Source organism: Haemorhous mexicanus, chromosome 5, assembly GCF_027477595.1.
Source record: "Haemorhous mexicanus isolate bHaeMex1 chromosome 5, bHaeMex1.pri, whole genome shotgun sequence".
In the NCBI taxonomy this organism is placed as follows: domain Eukaryota; kingdom Metazoa; phylum Chordata; class Aves; order Passeriformes; family Fringillidae; genus Haemorhous; species Haemorhous mexicanus.
In genome coordinates, this window is record NC_082345.1 from 56795493 (window position 1) to 56817381 (window position 21889).

Below are 21889 nucleotides of genomic sequence, written 5' to 3' on the forward strand. Positions count from 1 at the left end.
ACCTGCATCAAAAGGAAAAGTGTTGACAGAAACACAGATCACTTGTTTATAGAACTATGCAAAAAGTTATGAAGGCTACTAAAAGGGACATCCATTCTATCAAAAAGCCAACTAGAAATAGCAACAGCTGCCAACTAATTATTTTCACAATTAAGTCTTGAATCTTATGGCAATTTATGGTTTCAACCAATTAAGAAAGCTAGTTAAATACAAACATTCTAAAACCATCATGCTTTAAGCTCCATTTAAAAAATAAATTAGTAGAATATCTCACACTGAAAGAGACCCATAAGGATCATGGGGGTCTAACTCTCTGCTCCTCACGGGACTACCTAAAGCTAAACAGTATGACTCAGCACATCATCCAGATGCCTCCTGAACTCTGACAGACTTGGTGCCTTCCCTGGGAAGCCTGTTCCAGTGACTACCACCCTCCCAGTGAGGAGCCTTTACCCCACTGTTCAATTTAAACTTCCCCTGCTGCAGCTTCCTTCCATGTCCTTGTGTCCTGTCACTGGTACTCCGAGAGAGACCAGCACCCTGCCCGAAGGTTTCATCTGTGATGAGGTCACAGCTCAGCTTTCTTTTCTCCCAAGCCGAGAGACCTTTCATCATCGTCTTGCCCAACCTCCACTAGGCTCACTATAATGGGGTGGTGTAGGTTTTGTATTGAGGCATCTGAAACTACACACAGGATTGCGAGGCTGTCCCAGTGCAGAGCAGAGCAGGACAATCCCCCCCTCACCCACCAACGATGCAGCGCCTGATGCACCCCAGGACATGACTGGCTCCTGGCTGCCAGGGCACTGCTCCTACTCCTCACTCCATACTCGCAATACAATAGTAACCTGTCCTACCCAGGAAACGGCAAGAAAAGTACTTCCGGGAAAACTTCCACATGCGCTCAAGTCAAAATGATGCCTTATCATCTCAATCCCCTCCTTACATCCTTTCATAAGGAAACAGGCCTGCACTCAGCTCCAGTCACGGAGGGGACGAACACGCCTCGCGGCTCAGAAGCTGCACCACAAACCCACAACCGGCCTGGAATTCCTACCAGAGGTCGCCCATCTCTCATCTTCACCACCTGCGCGTCTCCAGAAGTAGGAGACGGCCTTAGAAAGGAGAGAGAGCATCCTGGAGCGCCTCGGCGAAGTGCCGGAGCCGCAGGACGGCCTCAGAGACGTCTCGGAACCGCACAGCGGGCCCAGCCGAGGCGCGACGGCTCCCTGCGGGCGCCTCGAGCCCGCGCCCCCGCGGCCAATGGCGCCGCTCGCTCCGGGTCACGCGGCGGCGCCACGCGCCTCGGGGGCGCCAGCGGGCCCTCGCAGGGGCTGCCCCGGTGCCGGGAAGAGCCCTCAGGGCCGCCTTCAGCGAGGGCCGGGCGATAGGCTGCCCTCTGCAGGGGATCAGCCAGTGGGGCTTGAGGGCACGGTAAAGGTGGAGTCGCTTGAGGTTACCATGGAAGAGCTTAAAGGAAAAGGGTGTGTGCGGCTTGTTGCTTGCTGGTGGTGCTAAAATTGTGGGCGAAGTGTATGACAGCGTTTCCGCGATGGGACGCCTGAAGCAGGGAGAACCCACGGACAGGCGGTGACCTCCCCTGGACTGAGAGCTTTCCGTGGCTCTGGGAATAAACCGGGCACGGAGTCACTCCAGTGTGGTGAAACGGAGTGGGTTGGAAGAGTAAGCACGTGGCACACTGGTGGATTGTGATGCTCTCAGTAGCAGCCAGTTTCAAAATGATAGGATAAACTCTAGAACATGGTAAACTTGCCTAACAGGAAAAAAAGGGTGGTTTTGACTTAATATCATTAATAAAGGAGCTGCTGTAGTGCCCGAGGAAATACGATTTTACTGACTTGCTTACTAACTTTGTAGCTTGTATTTTTACCAGTTCTCTTCGCACACTTCAGGTATCTTGTATAAGGTCTCTTTGCATTTTGTTCAACAAATGCTGTTTCACAAAGGAAAGTTTTTTGACTTTACAAGCTCAGCATCCCAGTATTTTAAATAGGAACTGTCATATAAAGCTGTTAGAGTAGGTGCTTTCAGGAGGTTGAGCAGAGCAGTGTGTAATTTTTTGTAGAAATCACAAAATACACTGCCTAAGTTGTGTGACTAAAGCAGCAGTTGTCCTTGGCAACTTCTTAGTTTCTGGCTGTATGGTTCACTCAGCATTAGGGAAAGAAGGGCTAGGAATGCATTTCAGATGGTTTTACACTGTTACAGAGTTCTGTACAGTTGCTAGAGCAGAATGAATTCTGGTTGCCAGTGACTGCACACAGGTTCCAGCGTCTCATTCTGAAATAACTGAGATGATGCCATTGGAAGGAGAAACGTGAGTGTCTGTAGTCAGTGCTGTTTTTAGAAAAGTGCTGAGAGAGCATTGACCTCTTTTGGACACTTTGATTTAAAGAATTTTAACAACTGTTTTCTTTCACTGAGTTTCCAGTGGGAGTGCTGGCAGGGGACTGTTAGTTGGCAAACATGTAGTGGATGAAGAGATTGTGTTTCTGGAAAAGATGATGGTTTACATGAAGGACTAAATCCAAAGAAGTTTGTATTATACTGGGGGAGCAAATGTTATTCTAGGGGAGCAAGGCATCAGTTTGAAGCTGTTTGATCTACATTTTGATCTTGGTTCAGTACATGCCCCAAGATGTGAGCTAGGAAACATGGACTGAGGAAACAGCTTCAGAGAAACAAAATATGTCAAGGAGCTGGTTTTAAAAGAGGTGAAAATACTCAAGAAGGAATACAGGTAATGAGCTAAAGTATCATAATTAAATATTGTGTGAAAAAACACAAGTGTAGTGCAGCTATTAACTCATCAGAAAATGGAGGAGCTGGTCAGGATGCTAAATGTAAACTTCACCAGAGCTTCAGGTGTGGTATTCATTTAGTTTTGGACATGTGCGTGAACATTCAGGGCTAGGGAACATCCCAGGACAGAATGCTTTTTGCTTAGTCCTTGATAGCAAAAGTAGGACTCTGACAAGTTTATGTACCTTTTTGTCACACTTAAATTATAACTGGTAATCTGTTTTTTATCTTTTGTCATTACTGTGGGGGATGCTTGCATTGCACACAGCCTGTGGCAAAATGACCAAGTATCTGCTACAGCTGCTTCAGGCAGCTGAATTTGTTCAGTGGTCAGTCCTGTGGTGGAAGTATGTAGTTATTCATAGCTGCTCATGGTTTGATTTAATTGTCATCCCTTGACATCTTTTGGCCTAACTTAAAATCAAACCACTTAATTTGTAAATCCTTTTCAGAAGCTTCTGATGTTGTGTTTGCATTGTTATACTTGCTGCAGTCTTTGTGTAAAATTCTTATGCATTCTTTAGAATTAGGAGGAATCTCTTTGTACATCACGTTTGTACCTTATCTAGCATTAGAAGATCTTTGTCAACGACTTGAGTTCTGGCCTTGCACAAAAAAGAGACTTTTTCTGCAATCAGGAACATGAGATGAAGGGAACCTAAAATAAAGGCCCCAGAAAATTTTTAGAGTAGAAGCTGAACTTTGAAGTATAAGTGTTTTTTGTTCATGCCGATGCCAAGTGCAGAGGATGCATTAATTATGCAATGAACCTCTGTGTAAAAGAGAAATGGGAAATGCTGAGAAGTACACAGGAAAGAGGATAGGAATTTCACTATAACCTGAGAAAACACTGTATAACCATGCTTCAGAGAGGGAAATTTCAGGTACAATACTGGCTGAAACACTTGCAACTGTGAAAAAGTTCTTCTAGGGTTTGAACCCTGCTCTGGTCAGTGGTGCAGAACTTTATAAATTATTTTTATTCCAAGAGATAAGATCAAGTAAATACCTATCTCATCAATTTTGTGTAAAAAATAAAAAAAAAAAAAACCAAAAAAAGACCCCACAAACCTTCTCCCTAAACTGATCAAAAGGGTTAAAATATGATTGTGTTCTGTGCCTATGGTAATTTGTAGTATTCACTGAAAAAGCTGTCAGGTAAGCAATATCCATTTTCTATTAAACCGTGGTCTTTGGAAGGTTACAGATAATGGAAATAGTTGTGCAGTGTTTCTTCTATGAGCAGAGGAACAGAAGGGCTTAATTACTTAAGAAAGTTCTGCTTGACTGTACAATCTTTTTTCCCCCTCTTTTCTAGCACAGTTTACAGATGTGTCTATTGCTGTGTATGGTGTACTAAGTCCCTTGTTTAAATATATTAAAACAACTGTAACATTTTAATATTCTTTCAGTATTGGCTGACATTATGAAAGAAGGAAAATCTACAGTCTGTACAAACTGAGAAGTTGTGCTGTTCAGAAGTTTTTCTAGCATACTTTGAAGGTGATGCCCTTCAGAATACTGAAGATTTAATTGTGTCTTGGTTACAAAAGTGTTTAAAGTTTAGACAAAAGACCCTGTCATTGCTGTAGCTGTCAAGGTGCCAACATCTTGAAGATAAAAACGTCCTTTTTTTCCCCCCTTTTCATTGCTTAATAAGCAGGAGGACTGGATCCAATGTACGCTGGCCATTGCATGTCACTGCTGCCTGCTAGGCTGAAAATATGTTGTTTAGTCATCTGGGTGCTCTGTAAGTGCGAATGACGGCATGATTGAAATGTGCCAGGTTTGTCTGAGCACTCCAGAAAACTGGGGTTAGTGGAAAAAGAGAAGTGTTCTACAGTGAATATAATAATCTTGATAGATTTCTAACCTCTAACTTGTGAGCTTCCCATCTTGTTGGGATACTGTTATACTTGAACTTTTATCTGAAGTTTTTTTTCTAGGAGAATATTGCATTGTAAGTACATTTTGCTCTTTTGAAAAAAGAGCTCGTTTGTTAGATATTGTGATCACTGGATATTGTGATAGCCAAAAGTGGAAAAGTGAGGAAACTTTTATTTAAGATGCTAAGTAAGGGGTAGTACTCAAATTAAAAGGAGACATGAAACTTTTAATTTGTTGGTCTGATTTGGAAGCAGCCCTACGAGATGTAGTACAGTCATTTTCTAGTGTGTTCTCTTAATTAAAATTCAGGAGGCATTTTCCTGTTCCCTGGCTTAACTGAAGTTCTTGCTGTGCTTTTGTTCCATATCTGAATAGATGTTGTTGAAAGCCAAAGTGTAAGGGAGAACTTTTCAAAGCTGGCATGACTCACTGAACGGTGAGAATATCACAAAGTGTACAGGGAGCTGTGTTCACAGGGCGGTTTTAAACTGACAGTTAACTTTTCAGTGGAAGGTAAGCATGAAGGTTTTTAACTGCTGAAAAATCTACAGTAACTTAATTTAATATAAGATCCTCCTCGTGGTATTTTAAGAGATTGGCAAGCAGTGAGGTGAACAAAAAAGGATGAAGTGAACAAGAGAAATGGTTGATACTGGGTAAATTAGAAACAGTTTGCTGTAGCTGACTTATTGTGGGTATGTGTGTTCATGGGACTCATAGGTAAGTCTGTCATTTTAGGTAGCTGATAAAAAGTGTTGAAATCAAATGGAATTTATATTGAAACCTGTTTGATTTTGTTTGCTGTCCTAGAGTTGGAAAAGAAAAAAGCTTTGGTTATAGAGGTATGCACTAACTAAACACCTCTAAAACTGGTTCTTAGATCTTGAAATAAAAATTTACTGAGGTATCATAGATACACAAACTTTAAATATGTTGGTACTTTTACTATGTCATTGTGAACTGTGGCTGTAGGATGAAATTCAGTTAAGGTGTGCAAGTAAGTTGTTAGAAAGTTTACATATTTTGAGATGTAAATACATCCAGTAGCTAATCATTGTGTTTATTTATTTTGTCTTGAATACAAAAAAACCTAGTTGAGCACTGATTTTGGTATGTGAAGGGGGATCTCAATTATATTTTTTTCTTTCTTTGTAACTTGCATTATTATTATTTAATTGCCTTTGTGAAGTGTTATGACCAGGGAAGAAGGTTACAGAGAAGAATTTAGCTATGACAGGATGCCAACTTTGGAGCGGGGAAAACAAGAGAATGGAAATTATATACCAGATATCAAATCCAGTGACCTTCAGCTGTCAAAGAGGCTGCATCCTTGCTTTAGTTACAAAACATGGATATTTTCTTTGCTGATGGGAGTAAGTACTTTAAATTATAGCAAATTTAAAAATACAGGTGAGGCCTTAGTGCCCAGCAGTCTGTTCTGTTTGACATAATTTGAAGACTTAAGAATTTGATCACTGATAGTATTGAAAAGAAATCTTTGTAAAAATAGAAACATATTTAGCAAATTTGGAATGTAGACTGCTGGTATTCTTTGACTGTTTTTTTACTAATCAGAGGTGGTATATGAAGGCTTATTTTTATCAGTAATAGTAATCATATAAGCAGAGAATAAATGTGGTAGTGGTAAATATCAGCCCATATGTATGTATAAGCAGTGCCTTTTGGCAGAGTATATAAAGTATGCGGACCATATGCATTCTTTTAAAAATACTTTTAACTATGTAATGTACTCTGGCTGCCATGATAGCATTTTGGCATTAAAAAGATATGTGGTACTTGATTGCCACATTCATCTTTCAGGGTTCAATAGCCACATAATTATTTGGTATAATCATTAATGTAGTGAAGTATGTACTTGTGCTTCTTAGAAAACAGTGATTTGAATTTTTGTGTTCACTGCTAGAATCACAGGATACTCATCTTGCATGTACATCATGTGCTTCTCCATGTTCTGAGCCAAGTTAATTAAACTTCATTATAGCAATTAGAATTTGATCTTTTCTTTTTCTGTCAGCTTGTGTGTTTTGAAGCGTACTTTTTATTAAGAACTAAGATTGTCTCACTGTTAATATGGTAATTGCTTGTTTATGCACAGTGAATAAAAGTATTGCCTTATTTTTGTAGAAACAGCTGAGCAGTTTTTCTTTTCTGACAAACTGCAAGGCTTGGATTTCCTTTCAGATGTACTGTCACATGAAAAGAGAGCAGAAGAAGTTCTGACTTTATTTGCATTAAATTTTCTCACACTGAATTGTCCAAAAGAACAACTGTCTGTAATTTACTGAGTAGTTGTAAATTTTTGGAGATAATGTTTAATGATCGTTTGCTGAAACCATGTTATCAAGAAGAATGAATTTCATGGAAAAATGAAAATGCAATTTTATTAATAAACTCTTAGATTAAATTCCAATTAGATTTTTCTTCCAAGTGTTTAGTCTCTATCAACCCTTCTGAAAGACAGTGTCCAGAGGAGAAAGTCTATGCTGAGCAATGTAAGTCACAGCGAACAGAACTGTCTACTTCAGGGAGCAGTTGCCAACTGTAGAGTGACATCAGAGTGGCTGATGGGCTGGTTTCTGCAGAAACAATTTGATGAGCATCAAGCACAATTTCAGCTCGTTGTTCCACAGACTTTTCTACCAGTCTGCCAAATTCTGTGTGTGCATGTTTACACATGCACATATGCTTTCCTTATTTTCTGTCTTTTTTTGAAAAGGACTCCTTAAAGACCCCTGATAATTTTCTAACATGAAAAAAATACCCAAATAAAACAAAAGAGCCCTTCTGTCTCTTACCTTTCCCAGCCCCTTCAAAGAAATGCCTACTCTGAGGAATGACAAGGAAAACCAAAATAATGTTAGTAGAAGACACTAATGGCTTATTGCAGAGTGTGTAACTGTGGTAGTTATGAAATAAACAGAAGACTTATTAAGGTAAGAGGAGCAGTTGAGCATTTTTGGATGTGCCGCTGAATGAAAGCCGGAAGAGAATTTGGAGGGATGTAGGAATATAGTGGAAGAAACTTCATTAATGTGTCCCAATACTATTTTTACTGCTGTGTTCTAGTTGGCAATTGCCCAGCTGCCCATATGCATAATGAATGTTGATGGGCTCAAGCCGGGAATGCAAAGTAGAGACATAGCTGAGGCTTCTGAAACATTTTTACCACTAAACACTGCAGTTACCTTTTGACTTAGATTGAGGTATTTGCCAGGTCAGGACAAAATTCTTGATTTAAACATTGACATTGTTCATTATTACGTCTTGGTAACCAGCAAAATATCTTCAGAAGTTAGCATATTTTGATATTTTTCTTCAAATTTATTCACACAAAAACTGCATTCTTAAAAGTAGGTCAATTTGAAAGGGATTGATTACTGATTTATGTCTGACTATTTTTTTTTTAAAGCCAGTTTTATTCATATCAATTTTTTTTATTTGTTCCTTTGCAGACTTGCCTCCTTATTACTTCTGGATTTTCACTATATCTGGGAAATATTTTTCCATCTGAAATGGATTATTTACGTTGTGCAGCAGGTTCAGTAAGCATTCTTAATTATTTGCTGTGGCTTTTTGACAGCAAATGCAATAGTAAATAATTTTTGTGGGTTTATGTCTTTTATTCTGTCTTTTTCTACTGCTTTTCTTTGTGGAAGATTTAATTATATTTAACAGTTCATTAAATGGATTTTCGTTGCATGGTTAAAGGAATAACTGTTGTCATAAAAACAACTGGGTTTGTGTTACCATTTTTTTAATCAGCTCACCATTGACATTCAAGATTAATCTGCTGAGCAGTTTTTTCTGTGCTTGATTTTAAGAAAATTTTCGTTGCTATGTATTTGGAGTTTTCTAGCTAAATGCTATCAAAGTGTTAATTTTTCAGTTTATTTTGCCATAATATCCAAGTACCAAAGCAGAATAAAGTTCTCTTGAATATTATTAATTAGTAAAATAATGCATTAAAGTAAAATAATATGCATTAAAGATGGCTGACATTTTCCAGAGCCCAATATTTTTTTCTGTACTTTGAAATGTGCATATACGTGTTTACTGTATTATATATGCTTAGTTTGTGCTTTAGATATTAATAAGTCTCGTGTACTTGCTTTGTTTATGGCAGTATTCTGTCATTGTTATTTTCTCAACTTCACTTATATATTTGTTTTTAAGTTAGGTCCAAGATTATTTTACTTGAAACAAACAAGTCCCAGGAGTTGCTCTGTCAATGAGTTATCACTTGGGTTTCCACTAAGGGTGTTAAAGTTGGAGGAGTTTAAGTCAGTATCCTCACAGATACCTTATCTCTGCAACATTGGTCAGTTACTGAGATGTCTCTTTCTCTGCCCCTGATCTTGACTATTTGAACTTCATGTTTGAAAATTTCCAAAGACCTGGTAGATCTTTGGCTGCAGCACGTTATCACATTGTGTTTGAAGGTGTGTATGTTTGCTGTCTGTATGTGAGGTAGGTGTTCGAGCTCCTACTGCAGATGGTGACATTGGCAGTTGGAAGCGCCTAGAGAGCTGTGGAGCCAGCTGGCCACCAAGTGTCTCGTTTAGCCTGAAGCTGAGTTGCTCTCTGCTCTCTGCCCCGTCTGGATACTACTTGCATTCAGTTGCCTAAACATAATCCTGTAGTGTTCTAGGAACTCCTGTATATCCAGGACATAGAAGAATGTTTTAATTATGTTCAGTAAAGGTAATTTAGGTGTTGAGGAGGTGCTGCCAAGAGTTTTACATATCAATATTAATCTCTTTAGAGTGTTCCATTGTTAAGCCATTAGTGTTCAGGTGTGTGGGAAGAGAATTAGAAATGTGGCATTTATTGTGTGATTCATTATTTAACATAAGAAAACTTTTATTATAATTTTAGTAGGCATTTGTGTAAAATAGAGTTGGATCTGTAATGGAGCCATGTATATTGTGGTGGGGAACAGCAAAAGGATAGAGAAATTACTTTGTGAGACTTTTCATTTGTGCATGACTTTTCCATTTATCTTTGTCCTCAAGATGGGAAACATAATTCCCAGTGAGCCAAATGGACATCCGAAGCACAATTCTCCAATTGTGTTTTGACTCAGCAGATTTTCACAAGGTTCTTCAGAACTGTTTTGAGATTAGGCAAATTTTAGCATACTCAGCAAGGATGATGTCTGTTTAAAGAATGTGCAGGCCCAGTTTGGGGCTAGCACTGTTTTCCTCTGCTCAAGGATCTCAGGCCTTCTAGAGTTAATTTAAACTAATGAAGGCATGAAATACCTCATGAAAGACTTTCTTTTACTCATCCCATTATGCTGGGTAGTTAGTCAAAACTGAGGGTTATGGAAGGTATATTTAAACTTTTTGTAATTACAGACACTGACTGTGATTAATGAGTTCAGTCAAATGAAACTTTTTCTTCAGAGTTTCTGATCTTCTGCTTGTCTAAGTGTACTGAATATGAATTCAAACACATAAAATACATCTATAGAAGTATATATAAAATTCATTGTGCAGAAGATCCCACTAGTCTTTTCTTTTAATTTTCCCAGTGTATTCCTTCAGCAGTTGTGAGCTTTGCTATAGCAAGGAATAAAATTAATGTGGTAAGTATGAAACTTTATTGTCAATTTTATGTATCTCTCTATATATCTATATCTATCTATATAATCTATCTCTATAAATCTCTATGTGTGTTCATATTACCCCTCCCCCATGTTTAAAATAAGAGAGAAACCCATATCTGTTTTTCAGATACCAAATTTTCAGATTCTCTTTGTCTCCACATTTGCCGTTACAACAACGTGTTTAATTTGGTTTGGATGCAAACTTGTCCTCAATCCATCAGCTATAAATGTAAGTTACTAAAACAATTACTAATTGTGTTACATTTATATTTGTTAAAAAACAAGGCAGGGAGGACATTAGGTGGCTGGAGATCACATGTCATTACTTTGCTGCCAATATCCCAGTATTCCTGCTGGGTATGTGAGGAGAGATCATACAGCAGTAACTTTACATTTCTCTTTGCCCAGTGTTAGTTACCTGCAATAATATTCACAAGAATCTAATTTATTTACTCTTACTTTTTCAATTTTTGTTATTTACTTCTTTACCTAGGACTAAGTGAGATAGTCCATCAGTTTTGTTACAGTGCTTCTGGTCTCAGACTTGTGCTTCTACTTGGCACTGCACTGCCAAGTGTGATATGTGGCCTTGCCAGCTCTTATTGGTATTAGTGCTGTGTCAAAACATGTCTAAATTATAGGAATCTTAAATCTGGATTAAATTGTTCTGCAGGTCACACATTTGAACTTCTTCTTTTGCCTAACAATTCTTGTATTCTTCATTGTAGCACATTTTCTAGAAGTTTACTTCAATGACATTTATCACTGTTTGCAGAGTTAGTACAACTGTACAGTCTGTTGGGTACAGCAAAGCACATAGTTGCAATTACCATTTCCTAGGCAAAAGTGAATTTCAGCATCCAAAAAAGCCTCCTAAAATGCCACTTACTTATTTTAAAAAAAAAATGTGCTGCAAGATACATGTCAGAGAAAGACTGAGATTTCATCATCAACAAAGCAGGTCTGACATGAGGAAAGAACATCATTCTGTTCTAAGTTGTTGAACAATGGTTTGCTGTAATTGTATTGGTGTGGGATGGTGTCAGTTCTTCCTAGACTTTTGGTACTTTGCCCCAGTGGCCTGACTGACTACCAGATGTTTTTTTTTTTTTGGCTGCTGATGGAAAAACATGGTGCTTTTGAAGACAAGAAAGGGAGATCCACTCTTCCTAACTTGTGTGCCTCTAGGAAGTTATTTATTCCATGCAGTGTAGGTATCCACCTCTTCATGAGAATATTAAGGAAAAAAAGAGTAACATTAAGCATTGAATTCACTTATTTGTCTCTTGAATATGAGCAATGGCAGCATCCATGCTTTTGGATTGTAGTCTGCAAGTGTCATGAACCCATGAAGAGAGTTTGTGAATGCTTTACCAGCACTAAGCAGGGCACAGAGCTGGGATCCTTGGTGCAGTTCTTTGGTTTGTGTTTTCATTCAGCATCCAATATGGTAGCACACTGTTTGGGATTGCAACCTAGGAGTTTGACCTGTGGCCCTCTTTCCCCTGAGAATCTTCCATTAGTTGCTGCAGTGTTCTGGGTTTGCTTAGAAAGGCCTGCAAAAAGCAAACATAACCAGCAAACATTCCCTTACCATAAGCTCCTCTTCTGGAAGACAGTGATAAAATCTTCAGGCAGAATATTTCCACAAATGAAATAAGTGTTTTTTACTTGGGTTAGGCATTCTGAGAATAATGTTGTTCTTGAAGTTTGTCAAGAGCCAAGGAAATAGATAACTAAGTATGTAATCAGTAGATGTGTCTAAATCTGACAGAAACTAGACAACCTGCATAACCATGCTAGACTCAGCTCCTTCCTTTATTTTTAATATGGAAGACATAACTCATTTATGTCTGGGATTTTACTGACAGATAAATTTCAACTTGATTCTACTTATTCTGCTGGAAATCTTCATGGCAACTACTGTGATCATTTCAGCTAGGTCTACTGAAGACTGCTGTACAAGAAAGAAAGTAGGTACCCTTAAGGATTGTGCATGTTAAAAAATTCCCCATTTTCATGTATTACATATGCCGAAAATTTATTGGGAACACCAGTATATAACTTTGCATGCAAAAGCTATATTTGAACTACAAATAAAAGTACCATACTAAACAGTTATTTCTTCTTTTATCTTTTAAAAGTGCAGTGACCCCTCTGCAAAATTACCTGTTGAAAATTATACAGCACAGAGTTCTTTAAATATCTCGTGAAAGGGCATGGCAAATGTTTTATTTCTGTTTTGTAGAATGAAACTTGATGTTTGAAACATTTAGGGTACTATAACTTGTATATATGCAAGCAATACCTTTTTGAAGCCTGATGTAGAGAAAGTATTTCTCTTGTATGCCAGTTTGGTGGTATCTGCACAATGACTCTTGGCTTCAGGATTTGGGGCTATTGATAAAATTTTCTTTATTCACTAGTGCTTTCCCAAACCCCACCCTCATTTTTCTACAACAGTACTTCTTTTAGAATGAAGCAAACATGATATGCCATTGGCAATACTGGTTGATAAAGCTGTATAGTTCCCTGTCCTCCTTTGGCTCCTGCTGATCCACATCTGTAAAATCTGAAGGCTCAGGAAGAAAGTATATTCTTTGAAGGTAGAAAAGGGAGACAAGATGAAAATATTTCATTATTGAATGGTGGCTGTAGAACAGCTAATCTGGTACTAAATAATTTGGTTTTAATGTAATTGCTGTTGTCTGACCCTGGAAAACACTGTGATGTGTCACTGTCACCTCTTCTGGGCCAACCAGATATTAAATACCACCTTTAGGACCTGTAAGAGTTTGTATAAGATACTAGAAAGAAATGTATTGCTTTGTATATTTTTTATAATGATTTTTTTTTATTCCTCTCTAGAATGCTGCTCATGACAGTGGCATTGTTTTGAGCAATGTCAGCTTTCCTGCTCGAATTCTAAAGTCATACTCAGTAAGAAAATCATTGCTTCATTGAATCAATTTATTACTTCATCTTTGTCAGTGTTAAGGTTCTTTAAAGCCAGGAAGAGATCACTGTAGTTAAGAGCTGAAAGAATAAAGACAAAAACAAGAGATATATAGAAAAATATTTCCTTTTAGGAGATTGCAAGATAAATCACAACTGTTCTTTATTGTGGGAAGGAGACTTAGTGACTTAAGGATAAGTAGTGTAAACTGAACTATTGTTCAGGGGAGCTAATAAATGAAAGCATAAATATATATAATGAAGCTGATCTTATTTTCACTTAAGCTAGCTAGTGTTTTGCCATATTTTAGATATGGAAAACATAGACTTTATGCCTGGCTAGTAGCATAAATGCATTTTATTCTTTCCATTGAGGTCCTTTCTATATGCAAGTAGGAACTTCTGTGTTCAAATACATTATTAATAATTTGTGTGCTCTTATTTGTTTTAGGTAATTGAGGTGATTATTGGAATTTCATCAGTATTTGGTGGAATAATTGCTTTGAATATGGATGTTCTAGTCTCAGGTCCATACCTCTCAGTAACATTCTTTTGGATCTTAGTTGCTGTAAGTAGTGCAAATAGTAGCTACTCTTTTAAAACAGTGGCTTTTTTTTCTTTTTTTTTTTTTTTTTTTTTCATTTTTCTCCTCCCCACTAGAATATTTATTTGGCTCTAATACTGTTTGGGAATTGCTGCTTAGCAAATGAATTAGATCTTCAATATATTTAATATATATGCAATATTTTTGATCTGTTTTGGTTTGCAATACTTCAGTAAATTGTTGTGATACATTCTCAGTCCTCAATTCAGTAAAACAAAAATGAGTATTAGAACAAGGGTACTTGAAGTGAGGTGTTCTGTCAATATTCAAAGTCATAGCTTTTAGAATATTTCAGGCTGCAAAAGAAAAAGTTTTGTTTAGTTATAGCATGGTAGAATCCTTACAATATCATATTTAATCTCTCGGTTTTACCTGTTTTAAAAGTCTGAGACTATGATTGGTAACCCTTATCCCTAATAACAGCTTGTACCCAGGAGCCCAGTGGACACATAAAGGATGTTGTGCTACCCTGCTTGCCACGAAGGAATTAATTGGGATAGAAGACAGTGACCACTAGGTTTATATATGTGTCTGTAAAATTCCTTTGCATGAAGTGGAAAAAGTTCTTAAACAAGCTTTTCAGCATTCAAAATTCGCAAAAGAAAAGGCTGTGAATAGTGGGAATTACTGTAACTCAATTATAAGTTTTGTAATTTTCAAGTCAATAAATACTTACTTTGTTACACTCTTTTGTTTAGTGCTTTCCAAGTGCTATTGCAAGTCATGTAGCTGCTGAATATCCAAGTAAATGTCTGGTAAGTGTGTAAAATTCTTGGACTTTTTAATTAGAATAGCATAATGCTAAGAAACTCTGTTTGATAGTGGGCACTAATCAAGGTTGCTCACTTGTTTTTAGCTGCTTCTACAAAATGTTACAACTATGTAGCAGGAGTGTTAGCTGGTATCGCTTAAAAGAACTCTGGTAGGTCCTTTGGAGGCCTAATTTCATCAGTCCTAGAAAAGAATTTGAAGAGTTTGGTTGGTTGTTTGGGTTTTTTTTGTTTGTTTGTTTTGTTCTGTTTTGTGTTTTGGATATTTTGTAGTGATTCCTTGGGAAAAGATACTACTGTAGAAAAATGACATGCCTCATATGGTATGCTTTCAAGGTCCTGAGATGAAGTTCCCTTTTTCTTTCATTAGCAGTTGTGGTTTCTGAAAGAATAAAATTAGGTGTGCAGGCTGTGCTGGACCTCAAACCTATTTTAAACAAATTCTTCATCTTTGTGATTAACAACAAGAGGTAATAATATTCAGTAGAGTGCATTTATTCCTTGAATGTTCTAGATGTGTAGTTAAGGCTCCTTAATATATCTGTTCTAATTAATAGTCGTATGACCATATTTAAGTGAGTAATAGGCATAACCACAACTGAAGTCAGAATATAATCCTGTAGGGGTGATATTTGAGTGAAACTCAGCTTCTGTTGTATGGCAGTAAATTTGCCTCAGGACACTCAGATTTATTTGCAAAAGATATTTTTGGTTGCAAGTCTGCAATATCTGTTTTTAATTCTCATTACTTCATATAAATTGAAGAATAAATGGTGGCTTTTATACTGGCTCTCCAGATTGGGTATTACTTCCTCTATGTGCATATGGAAGGCACTTGTAAAATAAAACAAAAATGTAATCATGTGTATTGAATGAAATACGAATTACAAGCCAGCAGTGTTTTGGCTAGGAAACTTAGATTATACAAAGCTTGCTTCTGTATCTTCATGAAATGTGAATGGCTCATAGTATTTGTCTTTTATGTATAATCTTACAAATTTTTACAGACTTCTTTTATGCTTGCTTCAAGGAGTCATAGCTCACAAACCAGAGTTAATTTTTTAGATTATTATTTAACTTTTATTTTCTTATTTTTTAGGTTGAAGTCCTGATTGCCATTAGCAGTGTTACCTCTCCTTTGTTGTTCACTGCTTCTGCATACTTATCCTTCAGTATCATGCAAGTTATTGACATCTTTAAAAGTTATCCACCTGCTGTTAAAGTATGTGTTTTTATGCAATTTAAAAATGAACTTCTATATGTTACAGTAGCAAGGCAGTAGCAAATTAAGGAATATATGAAGACAAGGTACTGCATTATAAACTCTTGTTTGAGTTATTATATAATTGAAAGTATGTTTCATCTATTGGCACCCTGAAATTGCAGTTTTATAAAGATAGGATTTTATTCTAAAGGCACAGTAAAAATAATATACATTATGTTAGAGTCCTTGGGGCTTTTATAATTTGTAGTATTTAAATTAAAGATTGTAGGTGTCCTTGAAGAGTACATTTTTCTGTTTCTTAGTATGTTTACCAATCTTTGCTGTTGTAAGCTTACACCTGGATTTATTCAAAGTCTGGATTCGGTCAGAGAAGAAAAAGTTTGCAAAGTTTAAAGCATTTCAGTATGAAGTGTTACCTGTGCATTGCTGAAGAGCTTTCTTGGGCTCTACTGGCAAAGTCTTTGGCAATCCCTGATGTTGTTCAAAGAACTACTTAGGGGCATTAGACCAAGGCCATTAAGAGTCTCCACTATCATTAACTAGTCTTGCAACTTCAGAAGAGGGAAAATGTTTATTAAATTGGTATCTCAGGGACTGGAAAATCAACTTCTGAGTATGTAAGCCTATTATTCTGGAGGAGTGTACTGTGTTGTTGAACCTCAGGAATGGTGACAGCTTACATACCCTCTTTAAGTAGCTTCTCTTGTTACACATGTTGGAGACAGGTGACTACACTGTCTAGACAGTTGGTGTGACCCTGCAGAGCATTTCTTACATTCTCAGTCTGTTTTGTGTGTGATTACAAGAGTGGGCTGCTCTGCACAGGACAATGAACTATGGAGCAGAAGGTAACAGCAAGACAGAGAAAGAATGGTTACTTCACTGGAAAGTCCTACAGCACCCCAAAAAATAGTAAAGGAAGGCAAGTCCAGCCATAGTAGCCAGGTTCAGTGATTTGCAGGTAAGTCCACAGTACTGAGGCAAATCCAGGGTCATCCAGGAACTCAGGTCAGCAGGGCAAGGTCAGAGCCAGCAAGGCACAGGGCCAGGCCCAAGCTTAGCTGTGACATTGCTTAGGTCAAAACCAGCAGTAAGACACTATTTTAGAGGATAGTTTCCTCAGTTCTGTTCTGTTTTCCAAAGGAAAAGATAATTTGACAAATTAATATTTTCTTAGAAGCTATAGATCTCTTCTACTTTTAGCAAACTCAGGCACTAAAATTTTGGTTGAAACTTTATGCTGAAATAAACTGTAAATTATAATTTGATTTAAAAAGTCTAGATAGGAATTTTTAAAGTATAGAGATGGGAACATTATCAAATATTTTATTCAGGTAGTTAACAACATATGTCTCTTTTTAGCAATCTTATGATGTACTCCTGTTGCTTCTGATGTTGATGCTGCTAATTCAGGCATGCCTTACTATTGGAACTGTAATACAGTGTGTGAATTACAAGACAAAAATGAAACTACAAGATTCAGCATGGACACCATCACAGGTTAAAAAACAGGAATACAGAACAACAGAGGTTTGTATTTATACCCACTAGAAAATTTGAAAATACCTATTTTAAAATACGTTTTTTTTTGGTAATGTTTTGTGGTTTTAAATTCTGACCTTAATTCAGACCACAATTAAAAGCTGTTCTATGAAACTTAATTTTGTAATCAAGAGATAATAGATTAGATGATAACTAGGTTAAATGATAACTGAGCATGACATAGGGCACAGAACTGTACCCCTTAGGCTTTCCTCTGCTGTACAGAGCTAGACCCTGTGTCCTTAAAGACTCTCAGGCAGTAACTCATTCTTACTGCACTAGAAGGAGAGTGCTGGATTCAGTCTAGCACTGGATAGAAAGTACTGGGAGCAGAGACTGAAATCAGTCAAGTCAGTAAACAGCTGCTAATGGAACGTAGAAGCTTTGGAATTATGTCCCTTCAGGCTGCTGAGGATATTTGGTGTAGGTTGCTTATTTGCTGGATTTGTGTCCTGGGACTTGGGTTCTGTATACAAGAGGAAGCACAGCAGCACTTCCACTGCTGCGAGTCATGTTTTGGAGGATGGGTCATGGCATGGCTAAACAGATCTCTGCTGGAGATTACTTAGAAAAGTATTCCTGGTTTGTGAGTCACTGAGAAATTAGGCATGAGTTAAATGCTAAAAGGAGCACTTTCTCTGCAAAAGCAAGATGTTTTTGCTTAATTTTTAGTATTTAAACACATGAATAATGTTATAGGTGAAGTTGCAAGTCCCTTTGGCTTCTCAGAAGTCTGTGTTCTTCAAGACCTTACTTTGCTTGCATGTATGTGGTGTAGGTAAATCTTGCTTCAGTTGTACCATGGAAGGCTGCTTCTGGTTTTGGAGTTAGAGGTTTAGGTGCAAAGGCTTTAAGTCATATTTTAGAAAAAGTCTTGAAAAAATGTCTTAAGTAACATGTTTAAAATAGGAATTTGGCCAAGTTTCTTAGACCCAAATATTTCAAGTATTATACAATTTACACTAAATATAAACTCTATAATATACAAAACTATACAATTTAGAAATGTATAGAATATTTTAATAGCTCTGGCTGTACCTATTCACATTTGCATTCTCGTAGCTTCTCCCAGGTATTTATTTGCTTGAACTTCAGTTTTTAATCAAAACATTTTTTCATGTTTGCATATGTCTTAAATTTGTTTACTTCTAGGTTTCCAATAATACCTTAAAGGATTTTGACAAAGATAAAGCTTGGAAAGCAGTTGTGGTGCAGATGGCTCAGTAGTTTGGATTCTACAAATGCAGCCAGCACAGCACAATCCAATAAAATAAAGCAACTCTTTGAAGGTTTAAAAACTTCCATTTTTAAACAGAATATAATTGCAGCAGTAGGAGCCATGGAATAACACAGTAAATGCTGTATCTTTCTAATAATTTTAAAATTTGTTGATAATATTTTTAATGCATCTGTCTTTTCTGTTGGTATCTGTAGTCTAGTGTTTAGAAGATACCTTTAGAAAAAGGTAATGAGTCACATGGATTTATGCTGATGGCAAAGTAAAATATTGCAATATGTAGTAGGCTTCATATATTTGCAAGAGATTGTTATAACTGCAGTTATGCAGTCAGTGTGACTGATAAATGCTTTTGTAAAGTTATGAGTACAAGTCATAATTGATGTTTTTGCTTATACTTCACTTTTGTAGGAGTTGTAAAGTGTTCTGCATCTTATTGCTTTTATATAAATAAAAGTCTTTATTATGTGGAAACTTGAGAATGTGGATTGACATTCTAATCTGAGAGGTGACAACAGAATGCTCGTTCCCATTAAACTTCAATTTCTGGACTATTAAAAGGAGGAGAGGCTTTTCCTGAGTGCTGGGACAAATAAGCTGCTAGCCAGAACTAAAACATCCAACAAACAGAAGCAACTGGCCAAATAACAGGAGATACTGCTGATATTGAAAGAGGATGGGTGTTTTTTTTTGTGTTTAGATATACTACTTTTCATTTATTTATTTTCCTAACTATCATTAAAACCTATGCAACTTAGCTGCCCTGAAACAAGGGACATCCCCCATACAGATGACCTTTTCTTGTAGCTGAGCTATGGGTATGATTGGCTAGATTTCAAACTCTATTAGAATTTCCAGGTTAATAGGAATTCTGGGGTAACCAGGGTGATAGCTGCTGACAAGGTGGTGAGGTTATTTTTTTCCTGTTTTGAGAGGTTATAGACTTTGAAGTTCATTCTTTTTTTAATCTGAAAAACTTCAGGTAATTTGTTCGGAGCATGCTGCAAAGCTTAACTTTGCTTTTGAGAAGGGGAAAGAAAGAGAGAAGGGTGTGTAGTGTGTGGACCCTTTCAGGTACACAAGCATGTTTCTTTTAATTTTGGGAAAGCTGACAGTTATTCTGGGATTTAAATACATAGAGGGTACTCTTTCAAGTTTAGAGCAGTGCTTTTTAACAGCATTTATACAGCAACCTCCCTGTCCACCTAAAAATAATAGGGTGTGCTTTTAAGACTACTACATCAACAACCACAGGCTGCAGCTGCTGTTTCTTAAATATTGCAAAATTTCATGCCTGTACTGGTGGTACTTGTGTGAACATTCTTTCAATGTAACTGATAATTAATTGTATATCTTCTACAATCCTACCAAATTTACAAGTAGGAAAAGTTATGTTGATTGGTACACTATTTTTTTGAAAGTTGTAAAGAAATAGTTACAGTTCCACCTAAAAATAAACATCTAACTTTCTAAATCTCATGCATGAAACTGGAAAAAGACTACAGACAATGTAGAAGTTCTTCATGAATCTTTTAAAGTAAAAGATATGTAGAGTAGTGTGAATGTAACATAACTGTTTCCTTAATAGTTTGTTTTACTTTATGTGATAAAACACTTAGTTTAACTGAATCTGTATCTTTAAGAGGTTATCTCTATTTTCTGTCAAGTGAAGATTGGCTTTAGTTATCCAGGTTAGATATAAGTAGATATTACTTTTGTGAATGATTTAGGTGGGAAAGGAAATTAAGGGAAGTTGCACAGCTGATGGAATTTCCTTTCCACAAAATGCTTATACCAAGAAAGCAGACAAAGGCACTTTAACTTCCTTTTGAGTCAAATGGCTTGAGGTGCTCTCTTCTAAAGAGTGAGAGGATTTTAAACAGCTCCTGATTTTTTTTAAAATTATTTTTGCTGTCAGGAGTGACTATGGAAGAACAAAGCATATATAATAGGAGATATTTGCATTTGTCTTGGGGAACTAAAGTGTCTTAATAAGAAGTGAAGAAAATATCACTCATCAAAAAGAAAGAGAAAAACTAAATAGGGTAAACAGGATGATGGAGTTAAAATTCGGATTGACCCTGAGTAATAGTTAAGATATATGAGTGTATCTATTTTTAGTCATCTTAGATTAACAAGGGTGAGGAATCGATGGGAATAAAAAAAAGAGGTCATAATAGAGCTGCCAGCCATAGATTCTGCTTTCCAGTGAAGAAGAACATCACAGGGCCCCTGCCTGGCCATGCCTCCCTTCCTGCTTGGTTCAGCACAGCAGAGACGAGACAATCTGCCAGGTGCAGGACTTCTCCCTGCATGCCTGGTGAGAAGTAGGAGCCCCCACCTTGGATACCTCTCTGGAGGCCGAATTTTCTCATACCCTGCAAGAAGAAAAGTCATGGAGGTAAGAGGCAGGCTTTTAAAACCATAATTAATGTAATTGGTGCTGCTGACATGAAAAGCATCTCTCAGGCAGAGAAAGTTTCACTGTAAATCTCATTCGTGTGTCTATGTTTTTGTAACTCAAACCAACACCCCGCCCATATGCCCTTCTTTAGCAAAAGACATTTTGTATTGATGTTTGACACAGAGTAAATCTTGTTAGCTGGAAGCTTTAATTAGGGTCTACTGGTAGATGATCTGTTTCCACAGCACAGCTAGAAAGCCTGTTCAAAGGACAACAATCATATCCCTCTCTGAGGTCAGCCTGGTGAGGTAAATGTCTATGTGCCATGTTAGAAGGGTTTCTGCTTGGAAATTTCCTGTCTGTGCCATTTCCTGCCTTGCTGGGTATCACTAGAATTAATGCCATGGCCAACTGTTTAGCTTATACCAGAAGTTGGGTTCCTAGCTTAAAAAAAGAAAAATTTAGCTGGGTAAAATGAAAAAAAAAGCAGACTGAAGCATCTCCTGAAAAAAATAAATTGTGTGCATATGGTGCATGAATGATTTACTTTTAGTTGCAACTTCTCCACATGTGCTAATAATTCCAGTTTCTCTGAGCTTTAAGTTCATAAAGTATAGATTGGCCACAAACATTTTGGAGAATTATGAATATGCTTTATTTTTTGTTATTCTTTAACTTTTTTCAAAATAGATTTTTTTGAACACTCAAGTTTTTAGTTTTCTTCTTTAATAATTTTATTAACAATTTCAGAGGAGTCTGAAATGATTTTCTTTAATAATTTAAAAAGACATTTTCTTTATTTCTTCAATAATG

General features: G+C 37.0%; 1 protein-coding gene across 1 annotated transcript; it reads left to right on the forward strand.

Moving 5' to 3' along the window:
* Positions 1-5097: 5097 nt before the first annotated feature.
* On the forward strand, positions 5098-19148 carry MLC1 (modulator of VRAC current 1). Its single transcript, XM_059847895.1, has 12 exons — positions 5098-5223; positions 5900-6083; positions 8184-8273; positions 10265-10318; positions 10467-10568; positions 12211-12312; positions 13208-13279; positions 13746-13862; positions 14597-14653; positions 15768-15890; positions 17256-17423; positions 18588-19148. Exons 2-12 carry the CDS (start codon positions 5904-5906, stop codon positions 18660-18662), a joined length of 1140 nt encoding a protein of 379 aa, XP_059703878.1. The 5' UTR covers positions 5098-5223; positions 5900-5903; the 3' UTR covers positions 18663-19148.
* Positions 19149-21889: the final 2741 nt, after the last annotated feature.

Coding starts and splice junctions, on each gene's coding strand:
- MLC1 (XM_059847895.1), top strand. CDS start 5,904: ATGACCAGGGAAGAAGGTTACAGAGAAGAATTTAGCTATGACAGGATG. Junction 10,319..10,466: donor CAAGGAATAAAATTAATGTG/GTAAGTATGAAA, acceptor TCTGTTTTTCAG/ATACCAAATTTTCAGATTCT. Junction 14,654..15,767: donor AATATCCAAGTAAATGTCTG/GTAAGTGTGTAA, acceptor CTTATTTTTTAG/GTTGAAGTCCTGATTGCCAT.